Source organism: Lactuca serriola, chromosome 4, assembly GCF_051521515.1.
Source record: "Lactuca serriola cultivar US96UC23 chromosome 4, Lser_US96UC23_V15, whole genome shotgun sequence".
Taxonomy (NCBI): domain Eukaryota; kingdom Viridiplantae; phylum Streptophyta; class Magnoliopsida; order Asterales; family Asteraceae; genus Lactuca; species Lactuca serriola.
Window position 1 is genome coordinate 107154432 of NC_136411.1, and position 22410 is coordinate 107176841.

Genomic DNA, 22410 nt, shown 5'->3' on the forward strand with positions numbered 1-22410 from the left:
AGGGTGGCTCCGTCCTTATTTGGAGCATTGGGTTTTGTAACCATAAGTAATAGATCTATTACTACTTATATTATAAAACCAATCAAATGAATGCAAAACAATATTATCATAAAAGAGAGATTCTCTTCAACTTGATATTTTGCATGGTTGTAGAAATTGGGATTAATCGTTGATTAGTCGTGGATTAATCGCTTGACGTTTTCCAACCGTCGGTGATTAGGGTATTAATCGGAAATTTATGATTAATCGGGTTCGGCGGGATTAATCAGTCTTGGCGGGATTAATCGGTCAACAAAAGTCAAAAAACTCAAAAAAGTATAAAAAAAAATTAAAAATTAAAAAATCAAAATTTTTTTTACTCCAAAATTTTCAAATTTTCAAATATTATACAAAAATGTTCATATTTTCGTACTTTTAAAATTTCAAATTACAAAATTTCTTATTTTCTAATTTTGAAGTACTTGTTTTTCTTAAGATATATCAATATTTGATTAATTTTAATATTTCATTAATAATCTATGGTCCCCGACTAATTCACGATTAATCCCCGCCAAGACCGATTAATCCCTTAACAACAGTCGACCGTCGAACGCTTTTTACAACCTTGATATTTTGGAAAACATCATTCCGGAACATCCAAAGCATCCAAATTGTAGGGTGATCATAATAACTTTAACTGCTTTCTCTCAGAAATGCTTGTGAATCGACCTAAAAAGCAATTGCCAAGGTAATTAGCAAGAACAATCGACTTATATGGAAGGAAAGAAATACTTTGGATGGCCCTTTGCTTATAAGGCTCGACGGAGTGGCTTTGACAATAGGCTCGGTGACCTCGGCGAACATCGGGTCGACCCCTCAGCATGCCGAGCTCGGTTCGACAGCTCGGTAGAGATGTGCCGAGTCTCTTTCTTCTTCCTCCTTCCTTCTCCCCCACTCGACAACCCACCCCTCCCTTCTCCCTTTCTTCTTCTTCTTCCGAGTTTCTTCTCCCCCTTTTTGCTGATGTGGAGTTCGACAATAGTTGCACGACTCTGTTCAGCCTAAATGAGCTTTTATTCTTGGGCTAAGAAAGTTAAAAAGAAGGTATATCACTTCGAGGTGGATTTCGACAAAAAACTTGACTTTTTTTATTAGGCATTCTTAGACTCAGTTTTAGAGCAAGTGAAACTTGGGATAAAATTGAGAGGGCCAAGGATTGTCTTTACTGAGAAATCGGTTTTGGTTAATGGTTCACCTAAAATTGAATTTCCTATAAGAGGAGGTGGTGGGTAGGGTGATCCTCTATCTCCCTTTCTTTTTATTATTTCCATGGAGGTTCTACGGTAAACGTGGTTAGTGGTCTATGTATGGTAAACATTATGAATCTTAACAGATTGGAAAGATGTTTCTATTTAGCATCCGGTGTAAACTATGACCTTGGAGCAGATTGGAAAGATGTTTCTATTTAGCGGAAAACCCAGTTTGCTTCTTATTGATTTCAATCGACCATCTCAATATCTCTTTCTTTTCTCTCTGATTTTATCTGAGTCTTATCCAATTGAGGATTTGGAAGTACCACCCAAATACTTCGATTTGAAAGTGATTATCACCATTCTCAGATTTCCAAGTGCCACTAAACCATATTTCTAACAATATTTTGGATTTGGGGATTTATTTAATAGATATATTCAAAAGAAAAGTGGGTGCTGAAAATTTAACTTATTTTTGGAAAGACTTGTAGTGTGTGCTGATGTTCCGTTAAAAGAAATATTTCCGAAGTTATACACAATTGAAGCTAATAAAGATTGTCAAATCCAGATTTAAAGTGGGTGCCATTGAAAATTAAATAATTTGTGTGGAGTTTTTTCGAGACAAATTCCTCTCAATAGTCAATAGGAATCTGAGTTCAAGGGGTTTGATGATCGTATCCACGGTTGCTGCTTCATCCTTATTGGTGTTGTTCGTTATATTCAACACTTTTTTAGTGACTGATTCCTTATCCTCATGTATTTTATGTACTTCATTATTGTTTATAAAACTTTCTGCAGTTCTAAATAAAAAAAAAAAATACGTGATTCTCGCATCAAATTGTTTTATTATAGAATTGCGGCCGCCCGCCGCCCAAACATAAAGCCGGCAAAAATCAACGTCGTAGCCGCTTCCGCGTGCCACGAGACCCACATTTCATTACTCCATTCACCCGATTGGGCGGCGCCTTTTGCCTACTCAGTCAAACCCCTCGTTGACCCCACCACACTCAACTTCCTTTATATAAACACACACAACTGTCTCACATACACACACACACACTAAAACACTTCTCTAATGGTTATGAAGAATAATGCTTCAAAGCCTGTAACAGAGGCCAAGATTCCCGGTGTGGACCAAGTACATTACCGGGGAGTAAGAAAGCGGCCATGGGGCCGTTACGCGGCGGAGATCCGCGACCCTGGAACGAAAACCCGTGTGTGGTTGGGTACTTTCGACACGGCGGAGGAAGCAGCCAAAGCATACGACACCGCCGCCGTCAACTTCCGGGGCACCAAGGCAAAGATCAACTTCCCTCCATCCATAGACGACGTCGACGGCCAGAGCCCCAGCCAAAGTAGCATCGTCGAGTGTTCCACTTCTTCCCCAGATGGTCGTCCTCCGTTCCATCGGCCGTTGGAGCTTGATCTCACGCGCCGCCTAGATGTTTCAGTCGCTGGATACCAGTTGTTTCATAATGGCGGGCAGAAGACGGTGGCGGTTGTACCCCATCCCCATGGCCATATCCATGGCCAGCCGATTATGGTGTTTATGGATCGGAGTTATCCGTACTTGTATCATCAGTACAATCCGAAGATTGAACAGGAACATGTGAACAGATTTAATGGAGTTTTGAGCGAGTCGGACTCTTCATCAGTTGCAGATTGTAGCGCCCCTTGTGATACAAGCATGTCGAGAAGAGAGCTTAATCTTGATCTAAATTTAGCGCCACCGGCGGTAGATGTTTAAGAAGATAGATGAGAGATAGTTGTGTACTTGGTGATAGACCAAACCGGGTTCAAAATGTAACGTCTGAGGGTAGACCGGTTCGGGTCATTTGTTTGAGTATTTTAGAGTAGAACGGTGGGGTTTTTTTTGGACGGGCAGACCGGATTTTGGGCAGCTCCCTTTCTCGACCGGTTAAATTTTGTGTAATTATTCAGTATTTTATTAGGAGATTTATAATTCTTAATATAAATTATGCATTTTTGTAATTTTTGAATTTCTTCTGATGTTTCTTTTTGTAATTTTAGGTATAATTATTGAAGTATTTCATTTGCAAGTTTATATAACTAGATAAACAATCGAATATTTTATGAAAAAATGGAAAATAGGGCTAATAATATTAAACACTTTTAAACACATCATCCTTTATTTTATCAACAAAACTGCAAAAATGGTCCCTGTGGTATACATTTTTTCTGGGTTTTAGTCCAAACTCTGACTTTTTTGGTTTCGTGGTCCTTTTGAGCATGTTTTTATGTGGAAAAGGTCCACTGACTTAACATCCGTTAGATTGCTTCTGTTAACTCCCTCATGTGCCCCCCACGTGAGGGCAAATCCGTCTTTTTGCATTTGGGGACCATTTTTGCAAAGAAAACAAATATGTATACCTATGTATCCATGATCGCAATTGCTTTGCTTCATTATTCAAATCCATTTCCACCTCTTACACTCCCACTACCACACTCCCACTACCAGGTATCCATGATCGCAATTGCGTTAGTTGCTCCATTGATAATCCTTATTTATAGTATATTGAATTCACACCCATATGTGAATTCATTGTTAACTTAGGCCAATTCCATACCAAGAACCCAATTTATCCTCGTTCATTTCATCAAACACGTGGTGGGAATTTAGAAGCTTGAAAATTTGTAGGCATTGCGGGTCTTCATCATCACATCAAATATAAGCTTGAAAAGCTATTTTGTGTTTCAATTCAATCTCCAAATCTCCTTCTGTAATGTATATTACAGTGAGAATGCAATACATATTCAGGAAAAAAATCAAAGAATCCTTGCTGATCGAAAGGATTTTGTGGTCTTTTATTTAATCTTTCTGTGAATAATGCATCCAGTTCATCGAAGAACAGAAATAATCAGGTGTTTTCTCGATCCGATGTCTCCTATCCCTGATTCAAGATTTGAAATTTAGACCACAAAATTTGAAATCGAACATCTAAATATATCTCTATTTTGGGTTCTTAAGATCAGTTCTAATAACAACGAGTAATTTGAAAGATTTGTATCAAGAAAATCGAGAAAAGCTTATTGTACCTTATGCCGATTAATGAGGTTTTTCCTTTGCATTAACACCGATTCGGAGTACTTCTGTACACAATCTCCCCCATCATCGAATTCAACATGTTACTCAAATGGGATATTCAACATGTCACAATCTTCTTCCCCTGTTCTCGTTTGTTTATGTTATCATTTTCTCAGATCTCACCACCCACACATCTTCGTCATCACAACCCATCGCCATTGTCACCATCATCTCATGACCTGCAAAATCAGTTTTGAAGAGAAGATACAAAGACGAGGGGGATGGGTGGAACGCGCATCTGGGTGATTGGGTACATAGGTAAAAAGCATTCGTAAATGGTTGGCTAAAGAAACATCGTACAAAGCTAAGCAGATAGTGATTTGCAGATTAGGGAGGAGTAATAGTGACGGTTTGATTTGTTTCAACATTTGTGATGTTAATTTTATTCATCACAGGGGAACACTCAATTATCAGACCCATGGTTTTGTGATTTCAAAAACAACTATGAATTTCAACTTTAACGTATATCCTTGTCTCTGTAGCTTCAATTTGGTTTTTGGATTAGGAATGAGGTTCTTTTTTGCAGGTTTAATGGGGCGTAAGGAAGAAGATGGAGGTGGGGAGTTGGCGAGCGTTTGGGAATGTAAATGAGGGATAAAGCGTTAGCTTTCTTATGCAAAAATGGTCCATAAATGTAAAAAGACAGAAATACCCTCATGTGGAAGGCACATGAGGGGGTTAACATATTGTTTTTAACGGGAGTTAACTACATGGACTATTTTAACAAACAAACCGGTCCAAAAGGACCACAAAACCAAAAAACTCGGGGTTTGGACTAAAACCCCAAAAAAATGCATACCACAGGGACCATTTTTGCAATTTTGTCTATTTTATCTAACCAAAAAACCCCTTATAATAGTGGACGGAGTCGAGGCGTAGGTCGGTACTTTTTGGGGCAACGGCGTCAAGTTTGTGGTATTGACATGTGAGTCAAGGGCGGGTTAACATCACTCCATATTTTCATCGATCTCTTTTCACAATACATTCAATATTAGTTGGAAATGAGGTTCATTAATGAACAATCAATGATAATGTATTTAATTTGGAAGTAATGAATTAAAATTCCCATAAACATCTTATTCCACACCACAACTAGACAATCGGGGCGGTGTTCACGCGTGAAACATCTCTTCCATGTAGATGTTTACGTGCATAAACACCCCCACATCCCATGGCCTAATAATGCATGTAATCATTTAATACCTCATGCATTGTTTTAAGACTCGGAACAAAATAATTTTGTATGTTTTTTACAACAATTTGTGAATTAATTTTATATGTTTCTAATAATTCGTAAATTAGTTGTGTGATGTTTTAGTAGTTTATATTTATTTTAAAATTAAAAGTTGAATGGGTTTAGAAAAATAAATTTTATTTGTTGTTGGTTGAAAAAGATAGAGAAAAAAAAACCGATATCAAACTGATGTTATATTATGAATGAGTTGGGAGTGCGCTCCACCCCTAAAGGTTATATTTTGGTGTTATTATTTATTTACTTACATCTTTATGTTCTATAAACAGAAGATACTCTCATCCGTTTTATAGATATTCTAATTTATTTTAAACCTAACAATATGAAACTCTTCCCAAGAAACCTTCTTAAATAACATGCATGTAATATGTTATGAATACCGTCAGGAACTCTGTAGCACCTGGTTCCTGGTACGTAAAATTTATCTTAGTGTTTTTCATTTTTAGCCTTGGACTCGGCGAGTTGTAGGTCCGACTCGCCGAGTAGAGACGGGATCCAGAACACGTTTAAGTTGGCGACTCGGGGAGTCCATATTCTGGACTCGGCGAGTCCCCGCTGTCTGATGAAACCCTAAATTTCAAGGGTTTGCACCCTATTTAAACCCTCTTATCCGCCCCTAAGCTCGCCCCCTTCACCCTCAGAGCCCTATACTTCGTTCAAGCCTTGTTCCTTGTGAGATTGAAGCATTTTGGTGTGTTTTCTTGAAGATTTGGAGGGAGAAGGAGAGTAGATCAAGAAGAGAAGAAGGAGGCCAGGCATATTTGGGTTATCTCAGTGATTTCCTTGAGGTATATCTCAGTTTCCCTCTGTTTTCATGCTTAATGTCCCTTGTAGCTCCATGAAAGTCCTTCTTGAGCCTTTCCCCAAGCTTGTTTGTGTTTTAGGGTTCGTAATAAGTTGTTTAGCCTCTAGATCTAGGCATGATTGAGCTCCAGGAGCTTGGATCTACTGCCTTTATAGAGCCATATTGCGTGAAAGCCCTAGATCTACTCTTTTGGTGCATTTTGAGCCCTAAAACCCTCATGGGTGTTTATTTACACGTAAAGTTGGAAACTTTATGTGTTAATCAGGCCCTAGAAACCCAGATCTATGAATGGCATGAGCTGGATTCAAGCATAATCGCGTGTATAGTATTTGCATGTGGCAGACTCGGCGAGTCGAGTCGCGAGTCCCCGAGTTTTCCCCTTTTTCATGTTGCGGGTTAGAGCAGTGAGTCATGGGGGTGTGACTCAGTGGGTCGGAAGCCAGACTCACTCATGAAGTAACTCGGCGAGTCAATGCCATGACTCGGTAAGTTCAAGGCAATCTTCTTGCCTCAAGAACAGACTCAGCGAGTTGTTCATATAGCTCGACGAGTCTCAGCATAGAGTGTTCTTCGGATGAAGAAGAACTCGGCGAGTTGTTCATACAACTCGGCGAGTAGGATGAAGGACTATTGGCCTTTAGTTTAGAAGGAGAACTCGTAGAGTCAATGCTTAACTCGACGAGTAGAGTCGGGTTTATGGTTGGGCAAAGGGATAGGGACTCGGCGAGTTGACAAGTCAACTCGGCGAGTCGGGCCAACTAGCAGTTGACTTTGACTTGACTCTTGATTGGTAAGGGGTAAATGGTCATTTTACCCTGAGGTCGGTTAGCAGTATTTGACTAAGGGTTTTGTGGGAATTATAGCCAGAGGATTTCCGGAGCGGCAGCAGAAGCAGATAGTCAGTTCCCACACAGATCAGCAGCTACTTTGAGGTGAGTTACCTTCTAGTAGCGGTGGGTCTACGGCCACAATGCCGGGCCACCAGTAGGAGTTGTCTGATAGATGATTGTCTCTGTTATATTCATCTGGGGTTGCTACTACCTGTGTTATGTTTATGTTATGTGCTAGTATGATGTGATGCTATGTGATATGTGTTATGTGGTAGCAGTAGGGGGTGAAATAGTCCCCAGTATCCGGTCGTAAGGACCGAAGGGGTAGGTCGGGCACCCAGATATGCCCGACAGTATCCGGTTGTAAGGACCGAAGGGGTAGGTCGGGCACCCAGATATGCCCGACAGTAGATGTATGTTATGTGATTATATGGTATGTGGTACAGTGGGGGAACTCACTAAGCTTCGTGCTTACAGTTTTCAGTTTTGGTTTCAGGTACCTCTTCTTAGAAGGGGAAGGAGCCGGCGCGGTAGCGGTACATCACACACATGTTTGTATTCCGCATTATGAGATCTTCCTGGGGATTTGTACTCTGACACTTTTATGTTTTACAACAATGTTTTCCAGACAGACAATATCTTGTGAAATGATATGAACGTCGAACGTTTTATTCTTAATGTTTTGCTAAATACATGTTTTAAAAATGAAATTTTTGGCTCGTATTTTGGGATGTTACAAGTTGGTATCAGAGCCCTGGTTTGAGGGATTCGGACACACCTTTGGGGGTGTTTGAACTCAAATCGAGGGATTAAGAGATTTTAGAAAAAGAAAATGTTTTCTAAAAGGCTAAGTAAAGGGTTTTAAGAAAGAACAAAGTGTGTGATGTGCGCGACCGGCCGAGCTCAAGTAAGTATTCCCCAAAGTACCCATACAAGCTTATGTTATGATTATCAGTTTCAGTAGAACAACATGCTAGAATGGGACTAAGGATCTAGGAGTGATGCCTTATGTGCCTGCCTTATGTGCTTCAATGTATGAAAACTGCATGCTAGAATTGAGTGGACAGCAGTAGGATAGCCTGTTAGGTTATGCCTGATAGTAAGAGTTTAGCATTGTATGCTAGTTCAGTTTCTCTCTATGAGAACGGATTTGCATGAGATTGTTCCCTTTTGTCTGAATGTTGCTTGCTTTGTGCTTTGTGGGATTCCGGGTGATGGGAGTTAGCCATTAGGTGAATACGTCACGTCACATGTGATCAGGGTTGAATAATCTTAGAGTGCTGGATTTGGCCCTATTGTGCAGCTCTCGTTTGAGTCTAACCGTTATAGGGATGAATTTGTTACTCGAAGGATTATCTGAGCCTCATCACATGTGATGGTGTTCAGGTAATGGCTAACTGGCATTACAAGGAGGCCTTCAGCAGCTGAGGACCGGGTCGAGTGGAGTTAGAGATTTTCCTGGGGCAAGCCTAGGATGAGTATAGCGGTGATCAGTGGTAGTGATAGGGACCTGGTGGAGTCAAGGCAGTCCTTGGAGAAGGTACAGATAGATATGGAAGGTAGTATGGGCCCGTACTACTGAAAGCAGAGGATCCGTACCCGAACCGAGGAAGGCCAAGATAAGACCAGGAAACTTGTAGTAGGTGTGATTCCTCCAGAGGTATCACTATCACTAACGGTTATTATTTATGTTTTTCAGAATGGTGGTACTACGCTCGAGGCCAGCAGTTGGCAGTACAGGAGAGGGATCGGGATCGGGATCAGGTTCCGAGCCAGTAGATGAGGGGCTACGCGAGTTCATCGCGCCAGAGATCACCAGAGGCATCCTTGAGTCGACCCCCATTATCTTCGGGTCGATCAAGGAAAGGATATTGGAGTTGATGGAGGTTCGCCTCCGGACATTCAAGAGCGACATGGCATTTGGCTAGTCGGGATCCCGCTCACTGTCCTTCAAGGACATCCGGGGCAGTGGTGCGCCGGATTTTCACGAGGCAAAGGACCCCATAGCTGACAGACGATGGATTGCAGACATTGAGTCTGCACAGATGATCAGCTTCTTCCCTGAGGGGTCGAAGGTGAGGTTCGCAGCGGGGTGTTTACGAGATCGAGCTAGGGATTGGTGGGAGTCCGTGGGTGACTCGTTGGGAGCCTCGGCTGTTAAGGCTATGACTTGGTCGGACTTCGCGACCAGGTTCAGGGCAGAGTTCGCGCCAGCTGTCGAGCTTCAGCAGCTGGCCAGGGAGTTATTGGATATGAGGCAGACGACGGAGACTGTGGCGGAGATCACCGCCAAGTTCCTGGAGAGGGCGTTGTTGGTTCCCCAGTACGCGGGTGATGAGGATACGAGGAGGACCCGCTATCATGACATGCTACGAGCTGATATTCGGGAGCATGTCAGTTTTTCAGCTTGCCCTACCCTGGACTCTATGATTGCCAGGGCAAGGGAGAGGGAGATAGATCTGGAGCACATCCGGAAGAGGAAGGTGGAAGAGGGGCATGTTACGGGGGCTTCGGGAAAGAAGCCCAAGGGATTGGGTGCGGGGCCGAAAGACCAACAGGGGCGGAACCGCTATAAGAAATGCGGCAGGGCGCACGAGGGAGCGTGCAAGATAGGATCGTTAGGCTGCTACAAGTGCGGCAAGCCAGGGCACTTCAGTCGGGATTGTACCGCCCCTGCACCTGTGATGCAGACATCTGAGTTTCTGTGTTTCCATTGCAACCAGAGGAGCCACAAGAAGGCCAATTGCCCCCAGTTGACAGCATCAACGCCGGTTAAGGCGCCAGCTCCAGCTTCCCTGCGGATTACAGATGGCCGGCAGGGCAAGGCAGAGGCTCCAGTGGTGAGGAGCCGGGCATTTCAGCTGACTACAGAGGAGGCACGCGCCGCACCTGATGTGGTGATGGGTATGATTCTTTCCCTCTATTTTATTTTTATGATGTTGTGTTATTGATATGTGCCCTGTGTTTATGCGTTAGGATCGTTCCATGTGAACGGTATCCCAATTCAGGTGTTGTTTGACTCGGGTGCCACTCGATCATTTGTTTCCCTTGCGCTTAGCAAGAGGTTTACCGAGTCCTCGGGCATGTTGGATTGCCCTTTAGAGGTAGAGATTGTCGATGATCGATCGGTACGAGCATCAGCAGTGTTCAGGGATTGTGTTCTGAGGTTATTTGAGGAGCGCTATTTGGTGGACTTGGTTCCCATTCCATTTTGGGGGAACAAGGTGATTATAGGCATGGATTGGTTGAGCTCTAATGGGGTGGTAATAGATTACGCACAACAGCTAGTGCGGATCAGGACCCCGAGTGGGGGAGAGTTGGTGATCCACGGCGAGAGGCCGCAACGTGGACCTGCAGTATGTTCAACAGCGAGAGTTAGGCGCTACCTTCAGCAGGGTTGCGCGGGATATGTCGCGTATGTTCTGGATACCCGGGAGACGGGTAAAGCGACAGTGAGCGAGGTTTCAGTGGTGCGAGACTACACTGATGTTTTCCTGGAGGAGCTTCCTAGAATACCTCCGGAGCGTCAGGTAGAGTTCAGGATCGACCTAGTTCCTGGTGTGGCTCTGATAGCCAAGGCACCCTATCGGTTGGCTCCTCCCGAGATGCAGGAGTTGTCTACGCAACTACAGGAGCTGCTAGACAAGGGATTTATTCGACCGAGCAGTTCACCCTGGGAGCCCCGATCTTGTTTGTGAAGAAGAAGGACGGGTCGCATCGGATGTGTATAGATTACCGGGAGCTGAATAAGGTAACGGTGAAGAACCGTTACCCACTCCCGAGGATTGATGACCTCTTTGATCAGTTACAGGGAGCATCTTGGTTCTCCAAGATCGATTTGCGTTCAGGTTATCATCAGATGAGGGCCAGAGAGGAGGATGTACAGAAGACCGCGTTTCGGATGCGCTATGGCCATTATGAGTTCGTGGTGATGCCGTTTGGGCTCACCAATGCTCCTGCCGCTTTCATGGACCTCATGAACCGCGTGTGTAGACCGATGCTGGATCGGTCAGTGATAGTTTTCATTGATGACATCTTGGTTTATTCCAAGACGCAGGAGGAGCACGAGGAGCATCTGAGAGAGGTTTTGGAGACCTTGAGGAGGGAGAGCTTGTACGCCAAGTTCTCCAAATGTGAGTTTTGGCTGCGCGAGGTGCAGTTTCTTGGGCACCTCGTCAACCAGAACGGGATTTCAGTAGACCCGCCCAAGGTGGAGGCCGTGATGAGCTGGGAGGTTCCGAAGTCTCCATCCGAGATTCGGAGTTTCCTAGGATTAGCAGGATATTATCGGAGATTCATTCAGGATTTCTCCAAGATAGTCGTACCCCTGACACGGTTGACTAGGACGGCCGTGGTCTTTCGATGGGGGCCTGAGCAGCAGGCATCGTTCGAGATTCTGAGGCAGAGATTGTGCGAGGTGCCAATCTTAGCCCTGCCCGAGGGCGTAGAGGATTTTGTGGTGTACTATGATGCGTCTATCTCGGGCTTAGGCGCAGTATTGATGCAGAGGTGACATGTCATTGCTTATGCCTCGAGACAGCTGAAGCCTCACGAGGTGAACTACCCGACGCACGATTTAGAGTTGGGGGCGGTGATCTTCGCCCTCAAGATATGGCGGCATTACCTCTACGGGGTTCGATGTACCATTTTCACGGACCACAAGAGTTTGAGGTACCTCATGGATCAGCCGAATCTGAACATGAGGCAGCGCTGGTGGCTGGACGTGGTGAAGGATTATGATTGCGAGATCCTTTATCACCCAGAGAAGGCCAATGTGGTGGCCGATGCGCTTAGCCGCAAGGCGGCGCCGATCAGGGATATTTGCATGAGGATGACTGTGGTGACTCCCCTGTTAGAGCAGATTCGGGAAGCCCAGCAGGAGGCTATGAAGGAGGAACATCGGAAGAGTGAGCGTATAGTGGGTCAAGTCACCTCCTTCGATTATGATAGCCGAGGGTTATTGACACTACACCGTAGGGTGTGGGTGCCGTTTCACGGAGGCGTGCGCCAGATCCTGATGGAGGAGGCGCACAAATCCCGATTCTCTATTCATCCAGGGGCGACGAAGATGTATCGGGATCTTCGCCTAGACTATTGGTGGCCCTGCATGACGCGGGATGTGGCGTGGTACGTCGAGCGGTGTTTGACCTGCAGGAAGGTCAAGGCCGAGCATCAGAGACCGCACGGCAAGATGCAGCCGTTGGATATCCCGTTGTGGAAATGGGAGGATATTACGATGGATTTTATCACAAAGCTTCCACGGACGGCGTGAGGAGTAGATTCGAATTAGGTCATCGTGGATCGGTTGACCAAGAGCGCCCATTTTATTCCGATTCAGGAGAGTATCTCGGCCGAAAAGTTGGCCGATATCTATATCAGAAGATAGTGGCGCAGCACGGGGTGCCAGTGTCAGTGATATCAGATCGAGATGTGCGGTTCACTTTCAGGTTTTGGAAGAGGTTTCATGATGAGTTGGGAACTCGTCTGCATTTTAGCACCGCCTTTCACCCGCAGACGGATGGTCAGAGTGAGCGGACCATCCAGACTTTGGAGGATATGTTGCGGGCATGCATGCTAGACTTCGGTGGTAACTGAGATACATGTCTTCCCTTGGCTGAGTTCTCGTACAACAATAGCTACCACGCGAGTATTGACCGTCCTCCATTCGAGATGTTGTATGAACGGAGATGCAGGACCCCGATATGTTGGGGTGAAGTTGGCCAGAGGGTCATGGGGAGCACCGAGGTGGTGCTCAAGACGACCGAGAGGATCCAGCAGGTTCGAAGCAGGCTTCAGACTGCGCAGAGTTGGCAGAAAAGTTATGCCGACAAGCGTCGATCAGACCTGGAATTCCTGGTCGGGGATATGGTTCTCCTGAAAGTGTCGCCTTGGAAAGGCGTCATTCGATTCAGGAAGCGGGGGAAGTTGGTCCCGAGATACATTGGTCCGTTCAGGGTTGTAGCCCGGGTGGGCAAGGTGGCATATAGGCTGGATCTGCCAGCCGAGCTCAGTCAGATCCACAACACCTTCCATGTCTCCCAGCTGCGGAAGTGCCTCGTGGATGATTCAACGGTGGTGCCGTTAGAGGATATACAGGTTGATGACAGCCTGAATTACATTGAGCGCCCAGTCGCAATCCTCGACCGAAAGTCGAAGGATCTAAGGAACAAGAGGGTGGAATTAGTGAAGGTGCAATGGCAGCACCGAAAGGGTTCAGAATGGACTTGGGAGCCGGTGGAAGAAATGATGGAGCATTACCCTGAGCTGTTTCAGGACCGAGCGGCAGACTTCGAGGACGAAGTCTAAAATAAGTGGGGGAGATTTGTAGCACCTGGTTCCTGGTACGTAAAATTTATCTTAGGGTTTTTCATTTTTAGACTTGGACTCGGCGAGTTGTAGGTCCGACTCGCCGAGTAGAGACGGGATTCAGAACACGTTTAAGTTGGCGACTCGGCGAGTCCCCGCTGTCGGATGAAACCCTAAATTTCAAGGGTTTGCACCCTATTTAAACCCTCTTATCTGCCCCTAAGCTCGCCCCCTTCACCCTCAGAGCCCTATACTTCGTTCAAGCCTTGTTCCTTGTGAGATTGAAGCATTTTGGTGTGTTTTCTTGAAGATTTGGAGGGAGAAGGAGAGTAGATCAAGAAGAGAAGAAGGAGGCCAGGCATATTTGGGTTATCTCAGTTATTTCCTTGAGGTATATCTAAGTTTGCCTCTATTTTCATGCTTAATGTCCCTTGTAGCTCCATGAAAGTCCTTCTTGAGCCTTTCCCCAAGCTTGTTTGTGTTTTAGGGTTTGTAATAAGTTGTTTAGCCTCTAGATCTAGGCATGATTGAGCTCCAGGAGCTTGGATCTACTGCCTTTATGGAGCCATATTGCATGAAAGCCCTAGATCTACTCTTTTGGTGCATTTTGAGCCCTAAAACCCTCATGGGTGTTTATTTACACGTAAAGTTGGAAACTTTACGTGTTAATCATGTAACATCCCGGATTCCCAGGTATTATTTTATCCTTTTATTTTGGGTGATTTGTGAGGAGACTCGGCGAGTTGGAGTCCAAACTCGCCGAGTAGGATCGCGGTTTTGGGCGCGGGTTCGCGTCTGGACTCGGCGAGTCCAAAAGTGGACTCGGCGAGTCCACGCTGTTTAATGAAACCCTAATTTCCAGGGTTTGAGACCTATTTAATGGGGCTTATGGCCGTCATTTGCGGCCACCAACCCCTAGAGAGAAACCCTAAAGATATTTGAGCATTTTGGGAGAGAGAATAGGCCATTGTTGACCCTTAAAGCTTTGTTTGGAAAGGCAAAGGAGATTCTAGCTAAGAGAAGGCAAGGGAGGTGGACATCTTTCGATTTTGGAGCTCAGAGCATCATCTTGGAGGTATATTTGGCTCCCTTTTTCTGTTGTTATGATGAACATGGGGGTTTAGGGTTTCTTGACCCCTTTGTGTGGTTAGATTTGATGTCCATTCCGACCCTATTTGTGATGAGGCTTGAGATGAGATCCATAGAGGTCCAGAGAAGCTTTATTCCTTAAGCTTTATGAGGGTTCATGAGAGTATTGGCCTAGAGTTATGAGATATGGGGCTAAAACATCATTTATGAGCAAATAGTTGTTGTTTGAGCACCAAGATTTGGACTTTACGTGATTATCATGCCTGGGGAGGCCAGATCTATGATTGTATGGAACAGATCTGACCTCAGAAGTGAGTTTGAGTTTATGCATGTCATGGACTTGCCGAGTCTGAAGAACAGACTCGACGAGTAGCATGAAGTTTGCCCGTAACCACTCAGCGAGTGGTCTTGCCGAGTTGAGGGGTCGACTCGGTGAGTCAGGGAGAGTCAGGGAGGCTGAGTCAAGCCGGAACTCGCCAATTTGTTCTTGAGACTCGACGAGTTGAGTCGTGGTGGCCCCGCAATTCATGCCAGGTGGAACTCGTCGAGTTAGGGAAGCACTCGACGTGTCAGGAGAGGATCCAAGGGAGTCAGTGGACACGTATAGACTCGCCGAGTCGCCCTAGTGCACTCGCCGAGTCCGGTCAAAGTTGACCGTTGACCTTGTTGACCTTTAGGGTTGAGTTCAGTTGTATTTATGGGTGTGTTACTTTGTATGATTAGGCGGAGGCTAGATCACATTTATTACGAGACATATATTTACCGAGACACCCGAGGTGAGTCTTCTCACTATACTTTACCTAGTGTGGTAACAGAGTTAAGAGACAGAGTATTATAGAGTTATATGCCAGTGTGATTGCATGTTGTTATGTGTTGTGATTTATTATGATATGTGATATGCATGATTCAGAGTTACAGAGTTGGGACTTTCGGGTCCCTAGAGTTAGGGCCAGAGGGCCCACAAAGAGTTGGGGCTGGAGGGCCCCACTGAGACACATTGACCAGAGGGTCAACAGAGTTACAACCTCGAGTGGCTATCATGTGATTATTGTGATATTTTGGGAAAACTCACTAAGCTTATGCTTATAGTGTTCAGTGTTATGTGTTTCAGGTACCAGTGATGACCGCGGGAAGGCGCTGACTTGATTCGTACACACATGTGGGAATTTGATGTATTTTGATCTTGGGAGACATTTGTGATTTGAAAACTTGATGTTATAACGTTTTGTGAACGAATTGTTTAATTAAAAATGTATTTTTCAAAAGTGAAAAATTGTTTTAATTTTTACGGTGTGACAAATCAGGCCCTAGAAACCCAGATCTATGAATGGCATGAGCTGGATTCAAGCATAATCGCGTGTATAGTATTTGCATGTGGCAGACTCGGCGAGTCGTTCATCTGACTCGGCGAGTCGAGTCGCGAGTCCCCGAGTTTTCCCCTTTTTCATGTTGCGGGTTAGAGCAGTGAGTCATGGGGGTGTGACTCAGTGGGTCGGAAGCCAGACTCACTCATGAAGTAACTCGGTGAGTCAATGCCATGACTCGGTGAGTTCAAGGCAATCTTCTTGCCTCAAGAACAGACTCGGCGAGTTGTTCATATAGCTCGACGAGTCTCAGCATAGAGTGTTCTTCGGATGAAGAAGAACTCGGCGAGTTGTTCATACAACTCGGCGAGTAGGATGAAGGACTATTGGCCATTAGTTTAGAAGGAGAACTCGTCGAGTCAATGCTTAACTTGACGAGTAGAGTCGGGTTTATGGTCGGGCAAAGGGATAGGGACTCGGCGAATTGACAAGTCAACTCGGCGAGTCGGGCCAACTAGCAGTTGACTTTGACTTGACTCTTGATTGGTAAGGGGTAAATGGTCATTTTACCCTGAGGTCGGTTAGCAGTATTTGACTAAGGGTTTTGTGGGAATTATAGCCGGAGGATTTCCGGAGCGGCAGCAGAAGCAGACAGTCAGTTCCCACACCGATCAGCAGCTACTTTGAGGTGAGTTACCTTCTAGTAGCGGTGGGTCTACGGCCACAATGTCGGGCCACCAGTAGGAGTTGTCTGATAGATGATTGTCTCTGTTATATTCATCTGGGGTTGCTACTACCTGTGTTATGTTTATGTTATGTGCTAGTATGATGTGATGCTATGTGATATGTGTTATGTGGTAGCAGTAGGGGGTGAAATAGTCCCTAATATCCGGTCGTAAGGACCGAAGGGGTAGTTCGGACACCCAGATATGCCCGGCAGTATCCGGTCGTAAGGACCGAAGGGGTAGGTCGGGCACCCAGATATGTCCGACAGTATTCAGTCGTAAGGACCAAAGGGGTAGGTCGGGCACCCAAATATGTCCGACAGTAAATGTATGTTATGTGATTATATGGTATGTGGTACAGTGGGGGAAACTCACTAAGCTTCGTGCTTACAGTTTTCAGTTTTGGTTTCAGGTACCTCTTCTTCGAAGGGGAAGGAGCCGGCGCGGTAGCGGTACATCACACACCTGCTTGTATTCCGCATTATGAGATCTTCCTGGAGATTTGTACTCTGACACTTTTATGTTTTACAACAATGTTTTCCAGACAGACAATATCTTGTGAAATGATATGAACGTCGAACGTTTTATTCTTAATGTTTTGTTAAATACATGTTTTAAAAATGAAAATTTTGGCTCGTATCTTGGGATGTTACAAACTCAAGATCATGAGACAATTCGAGCCTTTAAGATTGCTTTCCACAATTTTCAAAATAGTGAATGGTCTAATGTAGTAGAGATTTAACTTCTTCTGTTTTCCGGTTAATTAATCCTCTCTACGGAAAGATTTTCAGCAAAACCAGAACATCCACTTCAAATGTTATTGGTCTACCCTTCAAAAGCACATAACTTTTTTTTTGAAAGAGTTTGAGCCAACATTCTTTCCGTATTATTTTCATTATACCAACTTCACATCTAAAAAGTGATTCTCTCTATCTTCTAACCAACGAAATGATGTCCTACACTTTCTTTTGTCGAATGTTTCAAACTATGTCATCTTAAATTCTTAATACTCTTAGTGGTAGATGTATTATATCATTTTTTTTTCAATGGGAGATGAAAGATGATTGAGCCAACTTCCCGAAAATCCTATTTTGCATGCCCTCAGCATGTCTCCAGTGTTTGAAATTTTTATTTTTTTCATTTTACCCACTTGGTTGTCACATCATTTTAGATTTTACCTTTCTTCATAAAGTTGATGATCGATTAAAATCAATAAGAAGCAAACTGGGTTTTCCGCTAATGGAAAAACTATCACCTTTATATTATTATCTTATTTTAAAAATATTCTTCTAACTACAACAATTATATTTATTATTTATTATTGAGTAATTACTAATGTTTAATATTTAAAATATATGTTAGAAAATATATAAAGTAATTATTGATGTCGCAATGAGACTATGAGTGATACTGTATAAATATTAGAGAATTATTAAAAAAAAACGATATAATATGTTTAATATATGAATTACATTGTATTATACATTGTGGATAATCTTATGCCAAATTACAGTGTAATTTCATCTACCATAAAATATATATATAAAAGCTTATAATAATGTGTGTTTCCCTTTTGTTAATACTTAGTTGAGCCTAATTGGAATTTGTGGGTTGTTACGGATAGGTGTCAAGGTGTGAAAGAGAGAAAGATAAAAGCGGCGTTGATAGTGGGTCCACCGGCTATTACGTCTTGACTCGGTCAACCCACTAATACACGTATTCCGTCGCTGCCGTCCATAACTATGAGTTAGAGTAAATTATAGTGTAGTCCCTTTAGTTTATACCAATATGCAGTTAGAGTCCAATTTTAAAACAATTATGCTGATCATCCTAATACTTTAAAAAATTGACACGTCTTGTCCCTAAGATTGTCACCGTCACGTCCTATCCGTTAAAAATGCAAAAACGACCATTATACTCATTTATTGTATTTTATGATATTTTGAAATTTTTATTAACAAGGTTTATTTCGATAAAAATGGAAAGAGTAATCTTTAGAAAAATCCTAATATTTTGAAAAAAAAATTAATAAAGTTATAAATTTTATTTTTTAAACAGAAAATTTTCAACTTCTTTACGTTTTAAATAGAAAAACCCAAGAAACAGGTTAATTTGTTCACTTTAGTCAATTTGACCTGTTCAATAGGTCATGAAACCAAATTGTTAATTTTTTCAAAATAATAGGATTTTTATGCAGATTTTGTCAAAATTTGTATATATAATGTGTAAACATATTTATATATATATATATATATATATATATATATATATACACACGTATTTATGTATTTTTTAAAGTTTTTATATGTATATGTTTACGTATTTTAAATGTATAACATAATTTTTTTTACTTATTTATATGTAATTTTAACCATTTTACATATTTTTATGTGTTATTTTTTTATGTATTATGTATTTAGATATATTTTTACGTATTTATGTATTTTTTTAAGTTTTTTATATAGATGTTTATGTATTTTAAATATATATATTTTTTATGTATTTTTAAATATTTTATATATATTTTATGTATTTTTTTTATATGTTTTTATGTATTACGCATTTATATTTATTTTTATGTATTTATGTATCTTGTAAAAGTTTTTTATATATATGTTTATGTATTTTAAATATATAAACATATTGTTATATATATATATATATATATATATATATATATATATATATATATGTGTGTGTGTGTGTGTGTGTGTGTTTGTATTTTTAAGTATTTTACATATTTTTTGTGTATTTTAAATGTATAATCGTATTATTTTTATGTATTTATGTATTTTTACTTCAAGTTGTCTTCATCATTTCATCTAATTCGCACAGTTTCTTCGAGTATGTCTAGATGATTTTCCTACATTCCCATATATTTTAAGTTCTTCCCATTTAATATTTAATTTCAAGATAAGCGAATGATAAAAGCTTAGAATATGTGAGTATGTAGAAAAATCATCTAGACATACTCGAAGAAGTTGTACGAATTGGATGAAATGGTGAAGACAACTTGAATAAAAATACATAAATACGTAAAAAAATATAGCTATACTTTTAAAATACATAAACATTTTATAAAAAAAACTTTTATATTGGATTACATTAATCTAATGAATTATTTAAAAATTGGATTACATTAATATATTATATTGATGATTGAACTATTTTAACATATATTATTAAGGAATCTAGATAGCTTTTGATTCGATGTTAAGTTGTTAGAAATGATTAACGTGAAATTTTGTTTAAATATAATAAGAAAATGAAAAAAAGAGGTGCAACCTTGTCATTTTACACATAATTAACGAAGAGGTGTTGATGGTAACCGGAGACCAATTGTGAATAATTTTGCAACCATGAGGATCAATCACATCAGTTTTTGAAAACTTAGACTTAAACTATAAATTGATCTAAAATATAAGGACCAAAACTATAATTTAGTCTATGAATAATGACTTGTGAAATGGGAGCAGCCCTGTCCCCCGTTCTCGATGCAATCCATCCCATCACACCAACTCCAACGCGTACATCAAATTCAATATTACGAAAAAAAAAGAAGAGAACATATTTTTGGAGAGGAAAACAAACCCATGCCTAGCAAGACCAACGGGACCAAAAAAAGAGTTCAAACATTATATTTTGAGAATTGAGAGAAAAAAAAAGGTAACAATACCAATATGACCAACTAATATTTTATTTTTTATGTTTAAATTTGAACCAAATAAAGACCATAGTATTATCTGCCCTTCATAGTATGGGTAGTGTGAACCAAAGCTGTTAAAATCGTCATCTTGACTGTAGGATCATACGATTCTACGATCTTACATAGGTAAATCAATTCTAATAATACGTCAATCGTTTTGGGTAAGATCATAATAAGATCAAAAAATCATAATAAGATCGCAAGATTGTTACTAATTTTTTTTAAAATTATATAATTTTGTCTTGAAATAACTAAGTACATTGAATATGAACCATAGAAAGCTTTTTTTGAATTTTTTATTTCTAAATGATGTATTTTTCATGTTTTAAACTATTTATTGTTAAATGATCGAGTAATGTTTTAAAATGTTTTGTTAGAATCTTATAATCTTGATTCGATCTTACGATCACGATCTTGTAACTCCAATACTTCTGAAAAGGCGAGAATTATTGTTGAGGGAATGCTACAACACCTTAGAAGCTACTGCCTAACGTCCTTCAGAAACAAACATATGATAAGAAGGTGGTTTGTCGATTCAACATTAGTTGTACAAAAACTACATATCATCCGATGTGATATTCACCCCTATGTCGTGTAACACCAAGCCTAAAGTGATTCAATATATACTAGCTCACCAAATGAAGCAAGAAAACTTTAATTGTAAATATTTTATACATCTACTTAGGTCAGAGCATGCAATAGATAATTTTGCATTAATGTTTTTACCCAAGAGATCAATGATCAATCGTATAGGTTCCATCCGGAGAAAGGGAGCATCGTTGGTAGTCACTAGTCACTGAAGGCCTGCAAAGAGAAATGAAGAACAACATTAACAATAATAGTTAATTCGCTGACCTTAATCAAGCTGCTTGGCGAGTTTTTCCAATCGCACATCGGCCCATCATAGGAAATTATCTTTGTAATAGTGCAACATTTCATCTTCTCAGCAACAAATAAGTTTGGGAATCGAGATTAAAGTGTCATAGAGGCCAGCCACTATTTCTAGAAAAGTGTGTCGTTACCATTCCCAATTTTGTGAGAAAACACAAATTTTATGTTAATGCTCAAGATTGCAAGATCACATTTTGTAACACCTTGCGTTTGGGTGGTTGAAATCATACTTAAGAATCATTTGTGGACATTTTTCTAAAAATTTAGAGTTTATGTTTTGTGGAAAAACACTTTGGTCCCAAAATAATATAGTTAGTCAAGTTTGAAAATTAATGAGGTTGTTAACAATAAACATATCAAAACAAGATTTTAGCTCACCATACTTTTCGTGATCTTCTTAATGTCCAAGTTAATCCCTAACCGAGTTAAGGTCTTCGATTTGATCACACATTAAAATAAGTTAGACAATGGATTTGCCTAGTGAGTTACCTGAAGTCATTTCATTTAGAGTAAAGGATGGTGATCCATGATACTCGAATCAAACCTCCAAAAACAAACACATAAATAAATCACAACTCATGGAACTCATGGATTCAATAACCCAAATCAAGGGTCTTGTATGCCCAAAAGATCAACAAGCAATATTATTTCCAAAAGATTGTCTTTAAAAAAAATCAATAGAGGGTAGGAGAAGTGATGGGTAGCTTTGTTTATGTTGATTTTTGTGGGGTTTGATTCAAGTGAGGCTACATCAGAAAAGATAGATTGAGGGGATGAAGTGTTTAGGCTTTAATATTGAATGTTGTCCATCTGCTTTAATCAATTTTGTTGTGGTTTTTTGGAAAAGATGAAAAGAAGGAAGGAGCAACGGAGGGCGTCACAAACCAGAAAAGAGGAGGACGAGATTTGAGATGGGGAAGATGACACCGTTTCCCTGGGGATGGGGATTTAGCTTAATAAAGTTTTCTATATCAAATTTAAATAGGATATTTTATTAATTTTAAATTAAATATAGAAAATAAAAGCTAATCAAGAGTAAAATAGTAATTTCAGATCAATTTTGAAATAAAACGGAACCACATGGACAAGCTACGCAATAAATTAAAACATAAGGATAATCTTCATAAAAATATTAACAAAATATACGAGTTTAGAGTACCAAATGAA

The 22410-nt window shown here is 41.2% G+C and overlaps 1 protein-coding gene across 1 annotated transcript; it reads left to right on the top strand.

The window, feature by feature from the left end:
• The first annotated feature begins 2269 nt into the window (after positions 1-2269).
• On the top strand, positions 2270-3221 carry LOC145102266 (ethylene-responsive transcription factor 4-like). The gene has a single exon (XM_079039650.1). It carries the CDS (start codon positions 2305-2307, stop codon positions 2974-2976), a length of 672 nt encoding a protein of 223 aa, XP_078895776.1. The 5' UTR covers positions 2270-2304; the 3' UTR covers positions 2977-3221.
• Positions 3222-22410: the final 19189 nt, after the last annotated feature.

What these genes read in the sequence shown, in the direction of transcription:
- LOC145102266 (XM_079039650.1), top strand. Translation starts at nt 2,305, where the DNA reads ATGGTTATGAAGAATAATGCTTCAAAGCCTGTAACAGAGGCCAAGATT.